The 25,534-nt window shown below is 33.1% G+C and overlaps 1 protein-coding gene across 9 annotated transcripts in view; it reads right to left on the bottom strand.

Moving 5' to 3' along the window:
• Positions 1-25,534, bottom strand: part of ATOSA (atos homolog A) — a 113,865-nt gene that overhangs the window by 68,034 nt on the left and 20,297 nt on the right. For 4 of the 9 annotated variants that reach the window (XM_074294538.1, XM_074294537.1, XM_074294542.1 and 1 more), the window contains one exon: positions 21,490-21,604. In XM_074294538.1, coding sequence (XP_074150639.1) covers positions 21,490-21,505 — 16 coding nt within the window. In that variant the 5' untranslated portion in view covers positions 21,506-21,604. Of the gene's footprint in view, positions 1-1,427; positions 2,127-21,489; positions 21,605-21,953; positions 22,137-22,757; positions 23,196-25,534 lie in introns of those variants that run through there. The other 5 variants (XM_074294536.1, XM_074294543.1, XM_074294539.1 and 2 more) reach the window with 4 other exon arrangements.

Here is a 25,534-nt window from a genome sequence, read left to right on the forward strand (position 1 = left end):
TTACAGACATGTTAATGCACAGGGACTTCAAATAATTTGTCTAAAAGTCACATATTAAGTGGGCCAATGCTAACTAACAGGTGTACATAGAGATTAACTTGGACAATGGAAATATTTATTTCAGTGAGGTAAGAGGGATCAATCTGGACATGTTATTTCCTAAGCCTGTGTATGATTAGACAAGTGATTTCACCTCTTTAGGCCTCAGTTTCTTCCCTGGTAAAATTAAACTGTTGTTAAAATTATTGTCTTTGGAATAGTTTTCAGCTCCAAATATGGGACTGGGCTGGGGAACTTAAATTACTTGATCTTTAGAGATGAATTGCTTTATTAATGAATTTGTTTTAATGAATTTTAAAAGCTGTCACAAAACAATTTCTTGTACTTAGTTGCTCCAGTAGTGGGCTCCAGGGTATATGATGGCAATTTGTGGCCTTCACCCTTAGTTTGAATGCTTCCCAGAAATCTTAACTACACTTAATCTTCATAAAAAACTATTTGTGGATCCTATTAACATAAACCCTTTTCAAATTATTAAAACCAGCATTTGACTTTTTTGATTCAAATCAAATATAGCAGAAATTCAAAGTCAATTATCAAAAACATGAGGTCTACTTTTAATTTTATTCAACTTAATTTTAAAATTACCAACTATCCCTAACACATGTAACAATTTTTTGGTATTTCTGTTCCCTGAGTCTTACTTTAGATTATCCTGCCCCATTTTATTCCTAAAGCATTTAAAAGTTATATTTATATGATAATTGCATATGCTTATCTTATATTTCTCTCCAAATCTAAATACAACTAAGTAAACATTTAAAACACTACTTACTTCTTTGAATTTACTGTTAAGAAATAGTAATCTTTTATCTGGCCTGTTCATTGGCTATAATACTAAAATATTTATAATAAAGAGATAAAAATCTATAAAATTCATTATAAAGAACAGGAAACAGCATCCCTAAAAATCTCCATAAGCTAACTTTGAACCATAATTGTGAAACTCAAAAACAATGAAAGCTAAAGAAAAATCTAATTTATCTTAAATTATATTTTTTTTCAAACAAAATAGATTTTCTAAAAAAAAAAAAAAAAAGATTAAAGCTTTTAACTTCTCTCTTTCTCCATTCCCTTATAATATTTTCTTGTATTTCTTTCACATTGTTTCATTTAAATATATACCAATCTATACAATTCTTTCTTTCCCTATTCACATTGTTCAAACCTGCATTTTAATTAAGTCTTTATACATTCTGCTAAAAGGCTTTGAAAATGATGAAATTCCCTAACTTTATTATTTCTTTCTGTAAGGTAATTCAGATACATCTTTATTCATTAAAGTCCGTGAAACAACCACCACAACAGTTATATAAAAACAAAAATTAGGATAAAAATAAAGCAGTTAAAATCACTCCATTACACACCTTCTGGGTGAAGAAGTCCTTTGTTTCCACAGTAAACCATACTGGAATTCTTGTGTAAAAGAAGTTGCCTCCTGGCTTTAAATAAGCTATTCTGTCAGTATCTGAGAGATCCAGATGTCTGCAGTGGTTAAAACAAAATGCTCCGCTTTGGGTGCTTATTCGGTTTCTCTCCCTTTTCCACTCTCCCTCTCTCAGTGCAAGATATTTTTCACAAAGGCAGCAGAGTAAGAGTGCACATAGCAACAGCTCTCACAGCTGATTGGATGAAGGGCGTGCTCAAACCTTTCACTGCTCACTAGGTCCACTACAGTTTCCTGTCTATTTGGCAACACTATCAAGTTTTCTTTTCTCCTCTTGTGAACTCAGCTGTGTTTGGGCAACTTAAAAGGAAAGAAAAGCAGAACAACAACTACAAATTATAGTGGCATATACTATTAAAAACAGTACCTTGAGTTGTTTTTAGGAGAAAAGAAGAAACTCATGTTTCAAACAATGTTTTGCATAAAACTTTAACCAGAACAAAGGTAGTGGGGGAGAAGCAATTTGTTACTTCATGTTTCAAGCAACTTATGACTTAAAAAGTAAAACTTTAAAATATGAAGAGAACAACAACTAAAACTATCCACTAAAAATCAGTTTCCAACAAACTTAGTACTAGCTGTTATTTTTAAGAAACTTATTCATTTCCAGATAAGCACAACCAGTTACAATTTTTAAAATTATTGCATCTAAACTGCAGGATTAAAAAACAAGGGGAAAAAAAATTTAAATTGGAAAGATAGCTAATTCTGTTTAAAAGAAAGTATTTATTCCTCATCTTCAGTCATCTAGTTTGATTTGTCTTTAAAAAAAATTTAAAGCTTCACTCTAAATGAATGTTTCATTCCCTTTTATTAAAAAATCACACAACATATTATAAAAGAGGGCCTCTATTGAGAGACTGAACAGGTTTAGTAAATTTAACTCATACCATATCCCCAGGAGATGATTCTGTTTTTACCCCAAAGGGCCTTGTAGAAAGAGCTAGAGGGAGGAAAGAAAAGAGAAGTGATGCTATTTAACTGTATGCTGATTTATGCCTCGGCAGGCCAGGTATTAAAAAAAAAAAAAAAAAAAAAAAAAGCTAGGATTGCTGGAGGAAAGAGTAGGAGTGGATACCTAGCCATAAAGAATACACAGTTAAAGATCTTCATCTAACATTCTACCAATTAGACAGTCATTTAGAATAAACACTACTTTTTTTTTAACATGCAAGTTACTGGGAAGATTAAGTCTTATTCATACCTTAATGTAAATTATATTTTTCATCACATCTACAACTGAGGGAAAATATGTTTTGGAGTTGAAAGGCTCCTGGGGTTTTGTGCAGCCAGAAGGAAAACAGATCCAACTCAAAAGAGAAGTTAGAAGAGATATTCATCCAGTGAAGAAAGAATCATTTGTCTAATGTAGGGGTAACACCTGTATGTTGATGACACAGTTAAAATGTCAGGCCTACTTTTGCATTCGCAAATGTTTTCTTTAATTCAGCACATTCTACCCAGTCCATGCTAGTCCAGTCCAGCTCTTTATTTCAACCTGCTGCCCTACCCCAAGAAGAAAAGAGGGAAAGAAAAAAAAAAAGTTTTGTGATTTAATCTTCAATCTTTGACCTCTCCTTTCTTAATATTTATAAATTACTTTGAGATCCCTTTTTGATATTAAAGATTTGCCTGCACATATATATTATTAAAATTTTTAAATGGAGAAAAAATGCTTCCCCATATAAAATAGGATTTCATATAGAAACTACATCTGAAGGAGAATAAATTTAGGTTATGCTATGGGAATTTTTAGACTACTACCAAATAACATAATACGTTAAACAATTATAGTGGTTATAAGCTAGTAATAAATGTGAAAGGATGGAATAAAGCAGAGCCTCTCCTCACCTCCCCCGCCCCCATCATGTTCCAAAGATCACTGGTATACTGAACAGTGTGAACAATAGTTCCGAGAGAATATCAATACTAACAGCATATGCCTTCTAATACATTAAGTATGAGAATATTGTATTTAAGAATACTAACACTTATACTAAGAATAAACCAACTCATAATAAAAATTATTTGTTTCAGCCATTTCCCTGACCTTATTTTATTCTATGATATCCTTATGTGTAAAGTCAACATTTATTGAGTCTATTAATATGTTTTAAGTCCCAAAGCATTCATTGAAATTAGTCTGAAAAACACTAGTGTCAAAATCAAACAGAAACTGATGAGTATAAACTGCATACTGACTTAGAAAACCACAAATTATCATTATACATATCTATAGTATACTATTTTTATTTAGCTTGTTAAAAATCTCCCAATTACATTTTAATATGATTTCAGCTACAGTGGAGAGCTTTATAAGCCATCTGCAACTAGTTCTCCAAGATGCTTTTCTACCTTTGAGAATTTTATGAAATTGTTCTATACTATTTCACTATACTATATGTATACTATAAATAATAAAATTCATTGTCATACCAGAATTATAATTAAATGCAACTAATAGAAAATACAACCAGTAGCTTTATTGGAGTTTTAACCATTTTATAGTTTTCTAATTATCTTAGATGTAAATTGAATTTAAATTTCTGTAACTAGTCACATACTTTCCATCTCATTAGAAAAAAAAGGCAAGGATAAACTATAGTAATTAGAAAACAAAGATCATCTATTTCACGGGTGTCATGAACAATCTTTAAAATATCTCAGGAAGTTAAGGTTTTTGTATTGTTTATCATTATTCTCAATCTTAATCATCTGCAATGAATTTCTTAATTCCCTTTTAATTCCCATTCTCTTCTCTAAGAATAATCTCAAGTTGTCTCCCAACATTTTTAAATTCTGGAAATACAAATTATTGTAACAGATGAAAACATAATTAGGAAATAAAATTTAAATTTAAATCAATAAATACAAATTAAACACAATTTAAGTTTAATATTTAACCAAATATTCCATTACTATGAATAATTAAGTCTTGAGTGTTAGCTTTTCTAGTTGATGAAAGAAAGATTTGAGCTATGGAACTCTAGGTAAATTGTTTAACCTCTTAGTGCTACAAGAAATTAACTCCCTAAGAAGTTTCTGGAAAGCTACTAAACTGTTTTTATACATAAAAAGTTTCCTCATTTAAGAGATTTCTACACCAATTTAATCACAGATCCAGTATACTCCATCTTTCTGGCTTCTGACACCAATTTTTGACTTCCAAGATAAAGAGGAAAACTGTTTTTAAAATTCTGTATGAGAGTTTTAAAGTGATAACAATCCAGAACTACACAGAACAAAACAATAACATGATTCAATCAAGAACACAGGATTCAATCTTCATTACATTTAGGTTAAATACAAAGGGCTACACTGGTAGTGTTTTGTTAAATTTAAAATAGTTCTTGCTTCTAGCATACAGTAAAATTATAGAAGTGGTACATAAACTATCAGTCTCATTCTTTTGTGTCATTTTGATTAAGGGAATAGAATATGCTTTGTGTTTTGTTTTTGTTTTTCTGTCTTTATGTTTGCTGGTTTTATTCAAAACAAAACATCAATAACAACTAGTACTTTAGTGCTAATTCTACAACATGGAAAGGATAGAGTCTGCATTTTGAACCTAAATCCTGTCTGTTTAGCTGCTTAGTCCAGCTGGTTAGAATAGATACTAAGGTGCTCAATCTATAAAATCCTGGAAAGATCATACAAATTAAATCTTGGCAAAGCCACAATCTCTCTGAGCCTCAGTTGGCTCATGTACAAAATGAAGGAGTTGGATGCTCAAAAAGTTATCAAACAGTGCATGCATACCCTTTGATCCAGCAGTGTTACTACTGGGCTTATATCCCTAAGAGATTTTAAAGAAGGGAAAGAGACCTGTATGTGCAAAAATGTTTGTGGCAGCCCTCTTTGTAGTGGCCAGAAACTGGAAACTGAATGGATGCCCATCAGTTGGAGAATGGCTGAATAAGTTATAGTATATGAATGTTATGGAATATTATTGTTCTTTAAGAAATGACCAGCAGGATGATTTCAGAAAGGCCTGGAGAGACTTATATGAACTGATGCTGAGTGAAATGAGCAGGACCAGGAGATCATTATACATTTCAACAACAATATTATATGATGATCAAATCTGATGGACGTGGCTCTCTTCAACAATCAGATGAACTAAACCAGTTCCATTTGTGCAATAATGAATAGAACCAGCTACACCCAGTGAAAACTCTGGGAATTGAGCGTAAATCCCTATATAGCATTTTCAATCCCTCTATTTTTGTCCGCCTGCATTTTTTATTTCTTCACAGGTTAATTGTACATTATTTCAAAGTCCAATTCTTCATGTGCAGCAAAATATCTATGGATATGAATATATATATATATATATATTTTTTAACATATTTAACATGTATTGGACTACTTGCCATCTGGGGGAGGGGGGAGGGGAAAGAGGGGAAAAATTGGAACAAAAGGTTCTCCAATTGTCAATGCATTATCCATGCATATATCTTGTAAATAAAAAGCTATTTTAAAAAATGACAGAGTTGGGTTAAATGGCCTCTAGATCTTTTATAGTGCTTTATGTATAATCCTATGGTTTATTTCATGAGTACCTAATCAATTTGATTTAATGAAAGACTATTTTTAATGCCTTAAACATTGCTTCAGTTTTGAAGAATAAAAGAATTGATTTTTCCACTAATGTCATTCACTTTTGATTTTTTTCTGGTGTTTCTCATATGCTACTAGAAGAATAATATTGGTGGACAAATTCAATTCTGAATCCAAAGTTATTTGCCACCATGTCTGTATATATAGGTCAACCACTCTGCTAATAAAGAAAGCACATTGTTATATGCATTTTAATGGATTTAAATGTGCATAGTCATATTTCAGTCATTAAAATAACTAAAATATAAACCAAGAAACCTTTTCATTCCATGTTTATTATGCACATGAAATGTATTGTAAACTCCAGCACCAAATCAAAATGATTTCATCAAATTAAATTCATAAATGCACCTGAGGCTTGACTTTCTAATGTTCTGAACCATGAAGAAGAATCTGACAATACTTTGTATAACCTACGTTGTTAGTTGGAACTTGTTTATTAAATCTTAAGTCAGAGAATAAAGAAGAAAATGTACTCTGCTATTTTTGACATCATTAATATTACTCAAAATGACCTAGAACAAGGGTTATTTATAATCTAAGCTTAAGGACTCCATGTCTTGTACAGTGCCTAGAGCACACTGTTGAAATTTAAGAAGTGTTAATAATAACTAGTAAGAATGAACTTTTAATCTTATGCTTTAATATCACTATTGCATAACTGTCTTTATAAAGTATTCAGTTTCATCATTAAATCAATGAATTTTTTTCCCTAAAAAAGACAAATAAACATCTTTTTGGAGGTCTAGTACTCTATAATTTTTGAATGTCTATAATCTCTATTATTCAGCATGATCCTCAGCTCTATTAAAAATGTTAAAATTGGTAGAAATGCATGTGGCAGGTTTTAAAATTTTATAGTGCACATTCAACAACGAAACTTAATAATGAAAAACTGGAATTATATATGAATTTGTAAGTTTAATAATTTTATTCAATCAATAATAGACAAGGATCTATTAAACATCAATGTTAACTCCTAGTCTCTAAGCATAAAAGACAATAATCAAACAGTTCCAGTCCTCAAGCAATTTACTTTCTAAGGGGAGAGACATGTACATATATAAATATACACAAAATAAAAATAAGATAACTGATGGAGAGTGAAAGCACAAACATTTGGGGATTCCTATATAAGATAGAGCATTATGTGTTAGGGAATATTATTGTTCTGTAAGAAATGACCAACAGGATGAATACAGAAAGGCTTGGAAAGACTTACATCAACTGATGCTGAGTGAAACGAGCAGAACTAGAAGATCATTACACACTTCAACAATGATATTGTATGAGGATGTATTCTGATGGAAGTGGATATCTTCAATATAGAGAAGAGCTAATCCAATTCCAATTGATCAATGATGGACAGAATCACCTATATCCAGAAAAGGAACACTGGGAAATAAGTGTAAACAGCATTTTTTTGTTTTTCTCCCCAGGTTATTTTTTACCTTCAGAATCCAATTCTTCCTTTGCAACAACAACAACAACAAAATTCGGTTCTGCACATATGTATTGTACCTAGCATATACTATAACATATTTAACATGTATGGGAACGCCTGCCATCTAGGGGAGGGGGTGGAGGGAAGTAGGGGAAAATTCGGAACAGAAGGGAGTACAAGGGATAATGTTGTAAAAAATGTTATAATTATGAAATTAAAAAAAAAAAAGATAGCATTATAATGATGAACTTATGATGAAATAGATGAAAAAGAAATGGATTCCAGGAATGGAGGGACAGACTACAATGGAAGTCAGATAATGGAGTTGTTCCATGTATAACAGCAAGTAATCTAGTTTGGCTGACTTGTAATGTACATTAAGGGGTGTGATGTATAATTAGGATAAAAAGGTAGAGTGGAGTTAGATTGGACAGGACTTTAACTGCCAAGTAAAGGAGTTTGACCTTTACAGTAATAAGAGTTTATTATGGGATTTAGGATCATATGCCTACTTTAGAAATATCCTTTTTGCAGGAGAGTGGAGGATAGATCAGAGAAAGGGGGAAATTAGATTAAGGGTTTTTTAACCCAGAGTATACAGTACCCTAAAGATTCTGAGGACAGGGCATATGTGAACTTGGATAGGGGGAAAAGAATCTGTATTTTAAAATAGTTGGCTACCTTTGTAATCCTACATATTTAATTTCATGCATTTAGAAATATAATTTTAAGATAGACTCCACTGGTTTCACTAGATGGCCCAAAGTTATCCATGATACAAAAAAGAATTAAGAATGCCTGAACTAAAGAATAGGAAAACAAGTTAAGATACCTTCAATAGGGAATGTGAGAGAAGAAAAAGACTTGAATTACGGTTGTTATGATTTTAGTAAAGAAAAGAATTCATATAAGAAGAATAACAATATGTTCAACAAAAATGGAGGGAGAAAGGAAGGGAGAAAGGGAAGGGATGATGGTGTACACATTGAATTTGAGATCCCTCTAGGATATTCAGTATCTTAAGAAAGACCAGAAATAGCTATACAGATCTGGAAGTCATCAGTGTAGAAATCACAAACATAAGTCCATGGAAGCTGACTAGATCATTAAAGTCTTTGGGGAAGGATCATAGGAAGATGACAGAGTAAGTCAGAAAATTCCAAGATCTCCAGATTTCCCCCATAAACAAAATAAAATTATGCCTCAAGGAGTACACAGACCAATGAAAAACAAGTTAAGTTTTGAGGAAAATAGGGTTCCTCCTAGAACCATCTGAAAATACCAGAAGACCAACCCCAAGTTGGAGATAGAACTAGGCCTGCAGCAAAAAACATATCCAGCAAAGCTAAGTTTAATATTGAACAATAATAACAAAAAAAAAAAATACCGCACATTCAATAAATTCACAGATTTTTCAGAATTTTGTCTCAACCAAACCTGAACTCAATAAAAAAAAAATTAACATCCGAGTCAATATAAAAAATATCAAGGGACTCAACAAGGACAAACTGTTTTGTTTTATAAATGGAAATATAAACCACATGTCTAAAATTGACATCAGTAATTGGGTAGTTCAAAAGAAGGATTGTGGCAGTATATTTTGACTTTAAAAAGCAAAACTGTCTAGAAAAAGGTGAAAATAGTAATTATGCTATACAAAGGAGGTTTAGAAGAAAAACTAATACAGAGGCATTAGAGGGGTGGAGAGCTGGTAGTTTTGAAAACCTACTCACATCTGGAATGAGCTAAATAGAGAAATATATATACATATATACATACACACATACATAAATACACACACACATACACACACACCCCCATGAAGGGTATTGTACCCTTCAAAATCTAAAGAAATAAGAGGGTGGAAAATAGGATATATAGTTCTTCAGCAGTGGGACAAGATGTATAGATAATTGAGAAAGCAATGAAGAGGGAGGGAAGGGGTGGCATAGAACAATGTGGGGCACAGAGGGGTGTTTAGATTAATGGGAGTGTGAGAATGTATGCAGATTAATGGGAATAAGATAAAGATGGAAGGACAGAGTTGGGGAAGAGAAGACCAAGGAGGAATCCATGGATGAGAGAGGTTAAGAAATAGCAAGGCAAGTTAAAGAATAGAATTAAAGTATAAAAGTTAGCAGAAATAGAAGAGATACACAGAAACACAATAACAATGATCGGTAGTAGAATTTATTAGAAAAAAAAACAATGTAGAGCTAGTAATCATTTGTCTCAGACAAAGTCAACCTTAAAAAAAGACTCAATCAAGAAAGAAATCTACATTATGTCAGCCATATTAATATTATTTTAGATGAATATCTACATATGTGTAAATGTATATTATTTATATGTGTGTGTATGCATGAATGATGTATGTGGGTGTGAATATAGAGAGCCTGCTTAGACGAAGTGGGGAAGATAAAAAGAGAAAAAAAAAAAAAGAACATAAAAAGTGCACAGCGGAACAAAAGAATAATCTACAACGAAGCAAAGAAAAGATGGGCAGTTATGAATAAAATGCTTTCTTGAAATGGATATTTGTTACATATTTTGAATACTTCCTGATGTTCTGTTGGATACATAACAATATTTCAAGTTTTCCTTTTCTATTTTTTTTTTCCGATTTTGTATTTTAAAAATTTTTTTAAAGAAGAGAGAATCTTTGGAAGGGCACCTATGGGACAACATGAATGATAATCTAGTAAAAGATATGAAGATATGATATGAAAAATGGATTGTTATATAGGTAGAACTAAGAAAAATAGTATGACGGAAAGCAAAGGATTTTAACAAGGAGTATTACAAAAACAGGTGTATAACATTAATCTAATTTAATTTTTTTTTTTGGCCATGGCAACTTTTTTAAAAAGATCATATTGGACTATTCTATTAAAAGTTAATTTTTCTTATTCTTTTTTTGTTTTTGTGGACAGTTTGCCTTTAGAGTAGAAATTTGTGCATAAATATTTTTAGATAATTGGTCTTATTCCTTGGGTACATGATATTCTATAGTTTCATTTCATTGGTCCAGACTATAATAGGCTCTTCCAAAAAACAAAACAAAACAAAACAAAAAACCAGAAAATGACTATCTTTTCTCTCTATCTAATACTGTGAAAAATACAATCATCTGTAAAGGTTGACTAAATAATCAGTTTAAAAGATACTAGTTTGGACTATAACAAAAAGCTTTATAAAACAAGTGAGCCATATGTTGTATCTTAAAGGATGGATAAGATTTACATAAACAGAGACTATAAGTAGGAGGATAGGTGGGTAGAAGGAGAAGGAACATTCAAGCAAAAGCATAGAACTTGAAATAAACATGCCATAAGAATGGGACATAAATAAAGAAATTTTACTGATTGGGAGGGAGGGTCTTGTTTGGGGAGTAAATGCAAGATAGATAATGGAGATGTTTAATAGAAAGTGTTAAAAACCAAACAAAAAATTTTGGCTTTAATATGATTTTTAAAAAACCTGACTATTGCAGGGTTTTCCAAAAAGGAGTAATACGATGAAAATTATGTTATCAATTTAATTTTGGGTTTATTGTAAAAAAGATTTTAATTATGATATGATATAACCAACATTCTTAAATATTAGGGGAAAGGGTCTAAAAGGGCCAAAATGAAGCAATCCCAATACTTTGAAAGTAAAGAAAATTCTATATCCATCCTCAGCCTTGAGTGAAAAGAAAGGAAATAAGAGACCAAAAAGGGAAGATAGTAAACCAAGAAGGTGAATGATAAATATTCTCTGAGGTGGTGTTCACCTGAAGTTGAAGGAAAATCTTTTTTTTATTGCAGTAAAGAAATCAAAGGATTGTGCTCCCTCAAACTTTACTTGAGACCCATGAATAAATGATCATTGACTGTTATTTTAAGCCTCAGTTGAGAAAGAAGTTGGAAAGCAGCATTTCAAAAACCTATTTCCATAAAGAAAAAGCATCACTCCTAAAAAAGGCTGTAAAGAGTTTACATACCTGTTCTGACTCAAAAGAAATGTGGCCAATTCTGCTTTTTATAAAGTGGGTGCCATTGTAGTCCTAGGCCAAGTCTTATCTTTAAACCTGTTTTGCAGTGGTGTAGCCAAACTGCACTGCAATTGTCAAAAGGATGTTTACTATCTCCTAACTCATGGCAGATATTTTGGACAATGAATTATCAAAACTCAAATTGCACTATTATATTATTATATTATATAGCATTAACTTTTTTTATTGGTAAAATGGCCCCCAATTGGGGAATGGTTGACCAAGCTGCAGTATGATTGTGATGGAATTAATGCTGTGTAATAAGAAATGATGAACAGGATGGTTTCAGAAAAACATTGGGAAACTTACATGAACTGATGCAAAGTAAAGAAAGCATAACCATAAGAACTTTATACACAATAAGAACAATATTGTAACAATGATTAATTGTGAAAGACTTTGCTATTCTAAGTCAAGACAATGATTCAGGATTTTTTTTTATTTTTCCAAATACATGTAAAAACAGTTTTTTAATATTCATTTTGGTAAGCATTTTCTGTTCCAAATTTTCTCTCCCTTCCTTACTTCCCCTCTTCCAAGACAGCAAGCAATCTGATACAGGTCAAACCTTATTAAACATATTTCCCTATTTGTCATGTGTACGAAAAATAAGACCAAAAGGGAAATAGAAACACAAGAAAGAAAAAAGCAAAAAAACCAAAAAAGGTAAAAAATATTATTCTTTGACAGATCTCCATATTTCTCTGGATGTGGATGGCCCCTTTTATCCCAAATCTATTGGAATTATCCAAGAAAATTTTTTTCAGTATTGCTAACACTACACATATGTAACATATATTGCTTTCTCAATAGATGGGAAAAATAGAGGAAGAAAATTAAATATTCAAGAAATGAATATTAAAATTACATATTATATTTTAAAAACTGGTACTAGTTGAAGATGATCAGTAAAGATCATATATAATATAGAGTAGCCTGCTGTTCCATGGGAGTAAGAATTTGTTATGTGATAAAAACTGCTGGGAAAATTGGAAATCAGTATGGCAAAAAGGTAGATATAAACAATAACACTCCCCCTGCCAAGATAAGTTCCAAATGAATTTATGACATCATAAATAAAATAGGAAAAAAAAATTACCTTTCAGATTTGAATAGGGAAAGACTTTGTGACCAAGCAAAGGAGGGTCAGAAGATAAAATGAACAAATTTTGATTATAAAAGTTCAAGTTATCAATAACTATAATTTTTTAAAAATCTATAAATCATTAAGAATGAGAGAAATTGAAGCAACTCTAAAGTTCTACTTCATTTCTAAGAGATTCCAAACTTGCCAAAAAAAAACCCCAACACCCTAGCAATTGTCAAAATATTGGAGGGGCTACAAGAAAACAGCTACATTAATACTCTCTTACCCCCCCCCCAACCCTGGTGGTGAAACTATGAATTATATCCTATATTGAAAAACAATTTGAAATAAATGATGTTTTAAAAGTTACTGTAAACTGTACATACCCCTTGAATACAATACTACTTAAAAGTCTATATATTGAAGAAATCAAAAAGGAAAAAAACCCATAAATACAAAAAGAAAACCAATATTTGTTAATTGAATAAATTTAATGAAAATATTTAAAATTAGTCATTTTACATAAAGATTTCAATAGGTTTGAAAAATCTATAGCAAATACAAATAATACATTGATAAAATCATACTTTGACAGATCCATAATCTAGTCAATATGAATATTCCTTCCCATGGTATAGATTCTCAACTTTTCACTGCGTTTTTATCATGTGTGATTTTTAGAGAGATTCTCTAGCAAATTCTGCAGATAAAAACCAAATACAATGGCTTCCTATAATCCAATTATAAATTATAATACATAAATTAACTGGATAAAAAAGTATTGAAGTTTTAACTCTCAAAGCTAAGACTCTCATAATATCACTATAAAAATATGCAATGTTCAATTATATCACCTCTCAAAGATTTCATTCACTTTCACAGATTCAACTGCTACAAACAACTACTCCCCATTCTATATATATATATACAAATCTGGCTTCTCATCTTTCATATATTTATTTCAAGCAAAGCATTGTGGGGCAGCTAGGTAGCACCAGTCCTAAAGTCAGGAGGACCTGAATTCAAATCTGACCTCAGACACTTAACATGTCCTAGCTGTGTGATTCTGGGCAAGTCACTTAGTCCCAATTGCCTCAGAAAAAAGAAAAGAAAAAAAAAAAAGGAAAGCACTGTGGCAAAGGAAAAACATTGTATTTCTGGTCTGTAACTTGATATAAGACAATGCATTTCAATATGAAATATAAAGGATTTTTTTTATCATCTATTAAAAGTTTGGATTAACTGGTAACTATCTCAAACAATGTAAAACAAAACAAACAATAATCTTACCATTATTTTTCCCTTTTATCAGAAAATTTACACTAAAGAGAATATGCCTTGCATTAGCATTTTAAGCACATCTAAAGTATTCATGAAAAATTAAGCCTTAATAAAGAGTAATATAATATTCATGAGAATGCTGAATAAGTTATGCTATATGAATGTAATGGAATATTATTTTTCTACAAGAAATGATCACCAGGCTGATTTCAGAAAGGTCTGGAGAGACTTATGAACTGATGCTGGGTGAAGTAAGTAGAACCAAGAGAACACTGTACCCAGCAACAAGATGATTATATACAATGAGCAACTGTGACGGATTTGATGCTTTTCAACAACGAGGTGATTCAGGGCAATTCCAATAGTCTTGTTGATGCAGAAAGCCATCCCCATTCAGAAAGAGGATTATTGGGGACTGAATGTGGCTCACAAAATAGTATTTTTACCTTTGTTGTTATTTATTTTTTTCTTCCTAATTTTTTCCCTTTATGATCTTATTTTTGTGTGTGTAGTATGATAAATGCAAAAATATGTTTAGACATGTTTAACCTATCATTGGATTACTTGTTGTTTAGAAGAGGGGGGGATTGGGGAGAGAAGGAAAAAAATTTGGAACACAAGGTTTGCAATGTTGTTGATGTTGAAAACTATCTTTGCATGTATTTTGAAAACTAAAAAGCTGTTACTATTTTTAAGTTATATTCATAAGTGTATTCTTAATTTCAGCTAAATAGCCAAATGTTCTATTTGTTCCAAATGAAAATTACTTAAAAAAAAAACTCAATCAGAGCAAATGTTTTCTATCATTCCTCCTTTTAATGCTGTACAAGTTAAATCTGATTCAATTTTCTGTAACAAAGACTCTAAATTATAGCAAAATTTTTGTGTTTTCTTTTTGTTGTTGCAACAAAGTTCATTCCTATTAATTTTAGACCTTTTTTTTTTAAAGTTCTAATTTGCACAGTAACCATGAAATAACTAATTTTAGAGCACAGTATGCGTCAAAAACATAAAAGCAGACAATTTAATATCACTTAGGGACAAGTCAATTCCTCCTTTCAATAGTTTCTCTGAATTTCTTTAAATCAGAAAACATTTGAAGACATGGTCCAACAAACCCCAATCTTTCACTGTAGTTTCCCAGTTGAGAAGAGCAAGCTGCCATTTGGTCTCCTATAAATGGCTTCAGAGGGCTGAAGGATAAAGACAAGAGCTAGCCCCTCATCTGAATATTAGTTTTCCTTCAGACTCCCTAAGGAAAGCTAGAAGACTACTTCCATTCACCTGAGGACAACAGTATTTTCTAGGAGGCAGTGGCACAATACAAGAACATTACTCTGAGAATCAGAAAACCTGGATTCTAGTTCCAGTTGTCCCTGGAGAACAACACAATCTATTTCCTCATCTGAAAAAGTGAGAGCGGAGAAGTTAGGGCACATTACTTATTCTTTGAAGTCTTACTTTAAGAGCAGTGTCTTACTACAAAAAAATCATCATCAAAGAGGAATAGACAAGGTGAAGGTTATAGGTAAAAGAAAAAAGGGTCCAAATCAAGAGCCAAGGAAAGCACCAGATAAATCTTTAGTACTACTCTGGCATTATTTTGTCATTTTGGAAAATTTAGGAATGAAAAATATTAGTTTAGCATCATTTTAAGGCTGTAAAATTACACATATTCTATAATGTATAATTTCTAAGAATTTACTGCATATATCAGGGGTTCTCAAACTACGGCCAGCCCGCTGAGAACATTTATGTGGCTGCCAGGTTATGGCAAATGGGCTGAGGGACAGTGAACTGGCCCCCTATTTTAAAAGTTTGAGGTCCACTGGCATATATGCAGATTCAATATCCCCTACAAAATAAATAATTTAAGTAGCTATTTTCCTAAAATCTGTAATTTTGTGTTAACCTGGCATTGATGGGGTCTCCCACTTTCTACCCCTTATCTATCTATATAGTATTGAATAATCTTTTGATGACATTAGATCTGAACTAAGATCTTTCTGAATCCAGGCCTGGCGCTCTAACCATTGAGGAACCTATCTGCTAATATGTGTAAAAATGCTTTGTAAATCTTAACATGCTATTTAAATGTTGGTGATTAATCATATTGCTTAATAAGCACTATTAGATCTATTTTACATACATACATACACACACAAACATACATACAGTAAAGCACAAAGAAGCTATTATAGCCTGAATTGTGTTACTAATTATTAGTGGTAAAGCCGAGAACAGAAGCTATGACTACTAACTCTACCTGTTATATTTACTTTATTACCTATTTCTTTCTATTGTTATTCTTTCATTTGTAAGTAATCAAGTTTTTAATATTTTAAAGCAGAAATAAGACTTTAGAAAGTTTTCTTTATCTAATTAAATTTTAATATCAAATCTGTATGTATGGATTATTTTACAATAATATTTTAACTATTACTTTTAAAAGTTATTTCCCAAATGGAGAGAACAATGAGACAGTTGTTTACTCAGAAATGATTGGGTGTCTTTAGTCATTATTTGAGGAAATTTATTTTAATACTCCTTTCATCCTCTGGGATTGTTTTCACAGAAACCATTCTATTTAAATTTATTAAAAAAAAAAAAAAAACTTTAGAAATCAATGCTCTGTTTCCAACCACTTCTCTTTTTCTCTCTGTTTACTAAAAGGCAGTTAAGATGCTCAAGTATTGTCAAAATAAGTTAGGTTTCTGGTTAAGCAGAAAGTAAATTTATTTAACAATTCAATCTCTCAATAGAATGATAAAATTTTAATCAGATAATACGTAGACAATATATAGAGATTAGAAAAGGCAACAACTAGGCATTAATTACCCACAAGTTACTTATACTTAAAGTAGTAACAATTTGCAGTCTACCTTGATTATAATTAGTTTCAGGTTACAAATCAATTTTTTTCCCTTAAAAAAATAAAACAAAAACAAAAGCTATGTCAATATTAAAAAAAAAACTACATATAACAATGATTTATATTATAAATCTTTGATTCAAAGAAAGGATAATCTATATCCATGGTTAGATAAGACACTTGAGATTGACAAAGGAAGAAGAGTAAACAACCTAATTCTTAAATACTTGATTTTGGTTTCCCTTCTCTTTTGATGTCACAATGGCTAGACCCCTAAATTCTTCTCAAAGGAGAAATCAAGTTTGTTTGGTTTTTTTGTAGTAATGCACATGCACATTAAGAGTCTCAATTCTCCTATCAGCTTTCCCCCAAGTATCTTATTTCCTCATCATTTCAAAAGAAATAACAGTTTTCATCATACTAGATCCCTTTCTTCTTACTAGATGACAGGTCAAAACATCAGCTAGGGATCATCTTTGTCAATCTCTTAAACATTTAGATGGTAAAAGATAGTGAGCCAACAATTACTTGACAATTTCTATATAACAAGAGCCATCAATGCAAATGGATAATAGACCAACATAGTCATTTTTGACATATGAGTAGAAAAGTGAACATACATGTAGTTGAACTATCTCCTTTCTATCATGCTATTCAATAATTTCCTAAGTTTCATATGAAAAGACAAATTTTCTATCCATATTTTTCAAATGCTTCTATTTTTTCAGTTAATGTTTGACCTAAATCCTTACTGTCTTCTACCTAATTTTCAATCCTAAATGGAGAGATTAATCCATTATGTTAATGGCATTGTCAATTTATTAAAAACCTTTCCTGATTTGACTTTATCTTTTCTAGAATTTCTGTTGCTCTATTTTATGAAAAAGTTTCACAGACAATTTAACTAATACTATTAACACTGCAATTTTTCTTTCTCTTCATCATTTTCCCATTCTTATTTGTGTTGACCTCAAAAGCTCTTGGGTAAATAATGGGATTTGTTATCAGTATCAAGAAAAACAATTAGCAGCTTAATTTCAAATAATCTAGTGATTTGTTAAATCGCTTATACCAAGTTCTATCTTGATTATTTGGCCACAAATGAAATTCTCATTTTCATTTAATACATTTCACTTGTTTGCTGAATTTCATGTGAATTACAATCATCTCCATACTTGAGAGAGGCAGATATGTTTAACCAATTCTTTCAAAGAAAAACAATTCTAACAAAGGTAAGAGAGACGACTTATTATTACAAAGCCTACACTGAAAGTTTAAAACAAAATATGCTATCATTATCTTTTGTGGACATTAAATAATAATTAATCCATCTGTATTGATATAGGTGTTACCCATATTGTTATGCTCCATACTTACTTGATATTTCTGAAAATTTTTATTTTTTAAATGAAAGAATAAATCTTGAATGATTTTTAAATATTCCTTTTTATAGACAAAACCATTAAGTCCTATGAAAAATAAGTTAGTTCCATAGACATTTCTTGTGCAGATATTTCAACTGGAAATTAGTAAGGCATTAAATATTTTAAGGTTTTTGCAAGTAAAGATTATATTTTATATTTGCTATACCAAAGAGAGTTTTCCATTGTGCTATATATAAACAGAGGAGGCACTCAATAAATATTTCCTAACTGATTCACTAATGGGAACAAAAGTATGCCTATATACTCCGAAGTATATGGCAGAACCATATTCTTTATTTAGTCTTTATATCTGTACAGCTCCAGGCCATCGTTTTTACCATCTAACATTCCCAGATATAACCTGCATCAAAATCCACATTTGCCTGGAATAACATATTGAAACTAAAACAATATAGAGGATAATATTACATAGAAATTAATTTTATCCAAAGTCAAATATCCTAAAGCTTTTATAATTTCTCAGCAATATCTTTAACTTTAACATTCAGAGCCAGAGCACAGAAAGCTATGAATGATCAGTTATTTCCTATAAATTTATAGGAAATAACATCAAGTCACTTGATTGCTTCCTATTGTGTGAAAACATGCTCGGTATGGGATATTATATAAAAACATTTGTGTTTATCTTACTAATGATGTGTTTTAATGTGAATGTTGATATCCATTAAAGATATCCTCTGATATCATATTGTGATGCAGTGACCTTGGGTACTCAAAGTTTATGCCAACAAAGGACAATCCCTGCACGTATTACTAAGCTGGAAAGACCTTGAATATGAACTTCTCAATGGTCTGTACAGCTGGACTGGTCTTTCAAGGATAATTGTGTTTGGAAAGGCTCACCACTAGACAATTGTGTAATGGAGAAAAATATATTTTAAACTACATCAACTCATTGTGAGTTGCAGGTCACAAAGTGGCCCATGCTCATAACACACCTAACTGCAGTCCAAACCAGACAGAAGTTGTAACAAAATAAATGAAAATATAATACAATATAATACAGTTTTCCAAGTCAATCTGTGGTGCACAGATTTTAGGTGATTTGATTTTGATTTGATTTGCATGCTGTTAAATTATCACCATAAACAATAACACTAAGACACAAAATAAAAAACATTAAGTAAAAGTAAGAGGGGTAATTCAAGTAGCCAAAATAGATTGTCACCAAATCTATACATAATAACTTATGACTATTCAGAGGAGAGATCTTTATACTTTCATTCAAAACTTTACTCATTTATTTTAAACATTTTTTTAAAACAAACATGTCTTTCTCAGGCTACAAAAAGTTGAAAATCAAAAGAAGCAAACTTTTTGGCAACCGTATACAGTAAAAAACCAATATGGACAGACTAATAAAGTAAACACACACACACACACACACACAGTATACTTAGTATAAAGCCAAAATACACTGACTATCCCAATGCCTCACTGAGCATAAAAATTGGTGTTAATGATGACCAGGAATCAATAAAATATTAAATTATAAATAGTATACTCTAAGAAAACAGGAAATCTATCAGTATACTAAAGTATTTATAATCAAATTAATCCAATATTGTACTTAAATCTGATAAGATTCAGTTAACTGGGAAAGTCACTAATGAATGGTAAATCATTCCCCAATATAGATACTACTAGATGAAGGAAGCTTTACTGTAATCTATTAATGTATTTAAGTATTGTCTATAGACTAAAAATGCCATATATTCAATTTCATGTTTCTTTACTGTAAATTCTAAAGCTAAATATCAAGGAAGCGTTAACCTTACAATGCAAAAGACTAAATATATTAACATTTATTAACATTTATATTAACATATATTAACATTCCCAAGAAAACAACATTAGCAAGTAATCTTAAACTGAAAATATCATATGTGTATGTAAAAAACAGATTATAATCAGACACTAAATTTCAAATTACTACACTATCACTTTAAAGTGAGTTTAAAGCCAATATAGACTGACTTTATTTTCTTACTTATCTAAGTGGCAATTATTGACCTTTCCAAAATCTAATGTAATCTAACATGTAAATTTGGTGCTCTGAAAACGAGTTGCTAAGCAAAAATAAACTATTTCTTAAGATTTCACATATAAACAAAGCACTGATATTCAAATATTTCCAAACACAAAACAATTTCAGTGGCCTTATTAACTATAGTTTTCACTATATGTTACATATTTGGAATAATATAAATGTATATTATATATTATGATATAAAGTAAAATGAAAAATATAATTTCTGATTGGAGGATCCAATTAAAAGGAAAAATAACATAATGGGAAAATCCACTTCTTAACTGATATCATAATAATTCATCAAAGTCAATTCAACTTAAAAACATAAGACACTAACAACCAACCATTAATATCATAAATTTACAAGCGACTAAGTAACTTTTTTGAAAACTGACAAAAACAAAACATGTCAATTCACTTCCAGCATAAGTCCTTATGTTTATGAATTAAACAAACATGCCTAAATTCTATAAAAACTGGTTTGTTATCAACCTTAAAAGTTAAACTAAACAGTTTCTAATTTTAAGTTCCTTGAAAGGCACTGACTTAACTCTTAAAAATACAGGTTTGTAAGGGAAGTAATAAATTTAACTCTAGGGGTGCCAGCAGAGGTTCTTCATGTATCAAAGTTTTAAGGAAACAACACTGTACTCTATGCTCAACTTCACATGGCTTGTCTTTGAAATGCAAAAATAACCAAAGTATAAATTAAAAATTGTATAATAATGCTATGATCAATTTTAAGACTATTATTCAATAACTTCAGAATAAGAGATGGATTTATGTTTATTTAAAAGGGTTTAACAGAGTTCAATAGCTTTGAGAAATGAAAATGATTCTAAATTGTAGTGAAATAACCTTTAAGACCATTTTATCCTGACTGATGTTTTATCACCCAGCAGCACTCTTTTTAAAGCCTAATTTTAAAATACTAGGTTCATAAGTGTTTTTATAGATGATCACTCATCTTTGAGAGTCTAACTGCTCTCACTAAAGGCTCTATGTATGTGCCTTTCTTGAGATCGGCTGTAACAGAAACAGAAACAGTAATCACACTTTTAATACAGGAATAAAGATCCTTCCACGAAATGAAGTTCACACTTCTAAAATTAAGATTAAAAAAAAAAAAAAAAAAAAAAAAGCCCTTTTTAAATAAATCATTTACCTCGGTCTGGCTTCATTTTCCCTTCAATTCTCAGTCAGGATTCTAGATAAGATACTCTTGGTTGGGTCCCTTCTTCAACAGGATGGATACAGCAGCTCCTAATTAGATTTTAAAACTGAGGGGGGAAAATAGAGGAAGAAAGATAAAATTAAATTAATCTGATACTAAAAAGATGGATCTTGCAACAAAATTGTTGGCAGTTAGGCCTCTTCCTGGCACTCATTGTGGTGACAGCAGCAGCAGTGGTAGGTCTGAAAAAAGCAAAACTCTGCACCGCCTTCCCCCTCTTCACCTCCCCCAATGAGTGCCCCTCCCCCCACTTTCAGGCTTCCCGGGCCAAAGTGTCCTTCTTTGACACAGCCTTTCTGTACAGAGAGGGAGATCTATTTATAACCTGAAGGTAGAGTGGGGAGAAAAAAAAAAAAAGACCAATAATAAAAAATCCAAATAACAAGCTAACTAACCCCTTGAAAAAAGACGCTGGCCAGAGCCAAAACCTCTGGGAATGGCTGGAATCAAGTCTTCTACCTGCTGCCCAGAAGGGAAACCCTCTTCAAGGCCTCCAATCCCCGATTACAAACAGCTCTCCAACACACACACAGACAGACAGACACACACACACACACGCACACACACACACACACTCTCTCTCTCTCTCCTTCCCCCCCCTCACTTGTGTAACCCCCGTCTAGAACAACCTTTCCTTCCACAGTCCCCCTCCCCCAGCCAACCACAGACTACTTCACACAATGAGAGGGTCTGAAAGCAGCATCCTTTTGACTTTCTCTCAACACCGCCTCCCCCCACTCACTAAACAAACTCGTCCGGGCCTGAGTGGACCTCTTTCCTCCCCTTCTGTCCAGTTGGTCCCCCTCCCGTCACTGGTTCAGAAATCAGATTTCAGGGGTTCATTTAGGTCTCAGTGCCTACAGCCGGGCACTCACTCCACACCCCAGGTCTCAGGGTGGGGTGTGAGGGATGGCTCCTGCCTGACCACTCAGACCCACACCCCGAGCCTCGCTCCCCAGCTTCCCTTCAGCTCCCAGTCACCGAGCACAACACCGGGCCCCCCAGCCGCTCCAGGAGAGCGGCTTTCATGGCGCTCTGCTCCAGCTGCCCGCTGCCTCTCTTCCTCCCTACCCCCTCTTCAACCTCTGCTGACTGACAGACTGAAGGACAGACGGACAGACGGGACTCTCCGCCTCTGAGCCTGGAGCCCAGCGGGTCACATCCCACCTCCCCCTTGTCCCCGCCTCGCCCACGCTCACTCGCTTTAAACCGAAGACTGACTCCAAATAGAGCAGGGGCCCACAGCAAAGTCAGGCGGAGGCCCCCGCGGCTGCCTCTGGGGACCGTAGGGGCCAGAGACTGCCGAGCCCTCGGCTCCTCTGTTTCCCTTAATCTCACCCGCCCCCTGCGCCACCTCTCTCTTCTCTCCTCCCCTCTTCACTCCTCCTTCCTGCCTGTTTCCTCTTCCTCCATCCCCGGCACCTCGCCTCAGGCTCCTCGTTCTCCTCTCCTGCCCTGGCCCTCTGGTTCAATAGGTCAGGCTAGGTCACTTTTAGGACCCAGCCGGGGTCCGCCCGCCTCGTTTTTTCTTGTCTAACTCCCCCCAACCCACGCAAGCTCTCGCACGCTCAGCTTTCACTCGGCTCTCTCCAAGTCTCCCCTCACACTGTTTTCTCCGCTGTTTGCCCTGTCAAAACACAGCCGAAGTCACGTGTCCCAACAACAGCCAACCCACCCCTCGTCACTTCCTCCCCCAGTGGCTACCACCGAGCTCCCGGACGGTGCCAGGTTGTTATAGCAACGGAGCAACAGGGTAACAGACTACCAGAAGCGGAAAGGAGGAAAGGGGGAAGGTCTAAGGAAACGTTTGGTCGTAGGTTCCCCTCCTTCTTCTCCACCTTGCGTAAAAAAGGGGCGGGGGACTAGTGCTTCAGCAGAGGGGACACTACGATTGGAATGCGTGGCTCCCTCGGCCCTGCCCTTCCCTCGGTGCCTGAGGACTCGGAGCTCGAGGGCCCAGGGACTCCAAGAACTTTGCTGTTTAGACATTGACATAAATAAATAGGAAGAAGTACTGGAGTGAGACTGCTCCTGGACTCAACAGATAATTATAGTCTCCGTCTCCTTCACGCAACACTTTAGCAGAACCCTCCCTAGCAGAATGCGGAGTCCTAGGAGGAGGCAATTTAAAAACTCCTCCGAGCCCACGTATTGGTACTTTTATACCCAAGCTGAGACTCTATACCACCCCCACCCCCACCCCCTAAGCCTGCCTACCAGTTTCTCTCTAAATCACTGATGATTTTTTAATAGGACAAACTCCCTGGCTCTCGGGACACTCGCTGGTCCAAAAATAAATTTTTACAGCTCCCAAAACACTGAGTCATGGCAGGATGACACTTGACACAATGTTATTACATTGCTTGGCGAGATGTAATTGTGTTGTGGTGCCATAACAATGTGACGTGATGACATTTCAGGTGCTGTGGTGTTTTGTGTCATTGTGAAAGCAAGCGAATAAGCAAGATAAGCATTCCAGTGATTTAAAAAGAAAAATAAGTCAACCTAAGTGCTGCTGATAGCAGTATCAACTCAATGTGTGTAAGAAGGCAAGAGATCTTTTGAGCTGGTTTTTTATGTGAACCTGTAAAGTAACACGGAACTCAGATTTACAATGCTTTATAGTCTCACAAGTAGGTTTTTAAAAGAATCATGTAGTCGGGTAATGGAACCTTATTATTGTACAGTAACAGGGCATCACCTGAGGTTGAGTTTTTTGGTGGGAGGGGTTTTGCGTCAGGAAATATTTATATATCAAAGATCTTACAAAATACATGAAAAACATAATTAAACAAATTCTGGATGAATTGATTTTTAAAAGTGCTAAAAATTGACATTTCAATCCTTAACCATATTTTTTAAACTGTGTCTAGACTAATCCAAATATTGAATTTTTCCCTTTTCAACAGAATATTGACATTGTACCTATTCTATTGTTGTAAAATTTTAAATTACAATGATTAAGAGAACAATGATTAAATTACAATGATTAAGTGTAGATATAAAACTTAAGATTTTTTTTTGTTTGTTTGGGGTGTTTGTTTTTTTATTATCACTTGGTCCCTCTTAATGCTGTGCCTTTGCTCTGTGATTAGCACCAGTTTATCCTTTTAACTTTAATAGATTAAAACTGCAGTACCACTTCTGGAACATCTTATAAATTTGTTTGTACATAATTGTATGTTTTCTCCCCCATTAGACTGGGAACTCCTAAAGGGTAGAGAATATTTACCTTTTTTTGTATTCCCAGAATTTAGCATAGTACACAATAGAAGCTTAATAAATGCTTTTTGATTTGACCTTTCATTTATCTTTCATAAGAGAAGATAGAAAGACTATGGTTAAAAATAATCTAGAAACCTAATTTTAGCTTCAACCTAATTTCCCTTTTAGAATATCTATCTTTAAGAGGCAGATTTTTTTTTTTTTTTTTTGCCTCAGCTCCTTTCCTTTCTCTTGTCCCTTCTGGAAGAGGCTATCCTAACAATATTAAAATAGCTAAAAGGAAAAGAAAAAAAGGTATAGATAATCCACAAACTGCCTAACTATTGCTGCCCCCCTACACATTTACCACCTATATGGGAATTTAAGTGGTTTCTCAGTACTTTCACTTGTCTTAGACCTAATATACAGACTTAACTGAAAATGTTCAGTGAAAATCCTAAATACATTTTAAAAGCATGCTAAAATGCAGGGTATTTAAGCATGACAAAAAGTTAGTGGGTGAAGATTGGAAATTGAAAGACATTAAAAAAAAAAGAAAAGAAAAAAAGACATACTTAGTTAGAATCATAGGATTTTAGCTCTGGAAGGGTGATTATATTATCATCTACTTCAAAACTCTCACTTCTAGGAAATTAAGGTCAAGAGAAGCTAAGTGATTTGTTAAGGTCATAAAGCCCTAAGTTATAGAGCTGAAAGATAAACCCAGGTTTTCTGCCTCCAAATTCTGGATCTTTTATATTATCCAGTGGTC

This window comes from Sminthopsis crassicaudata, chromosome 2, assembly GCF_048593235.1.
Source record: "Sminthopsis crassicaudata isolate SCR6 chromosome 2, ASM4859323v1, whole genome shotgun sequence".
Lineage (NCBI taxonomy): Eukaryota > Metazoa > Chordata > Mammalia > Dasyuromorphia > Dasyuridae > Sminthopsis > Sminthopsis crassicaudata.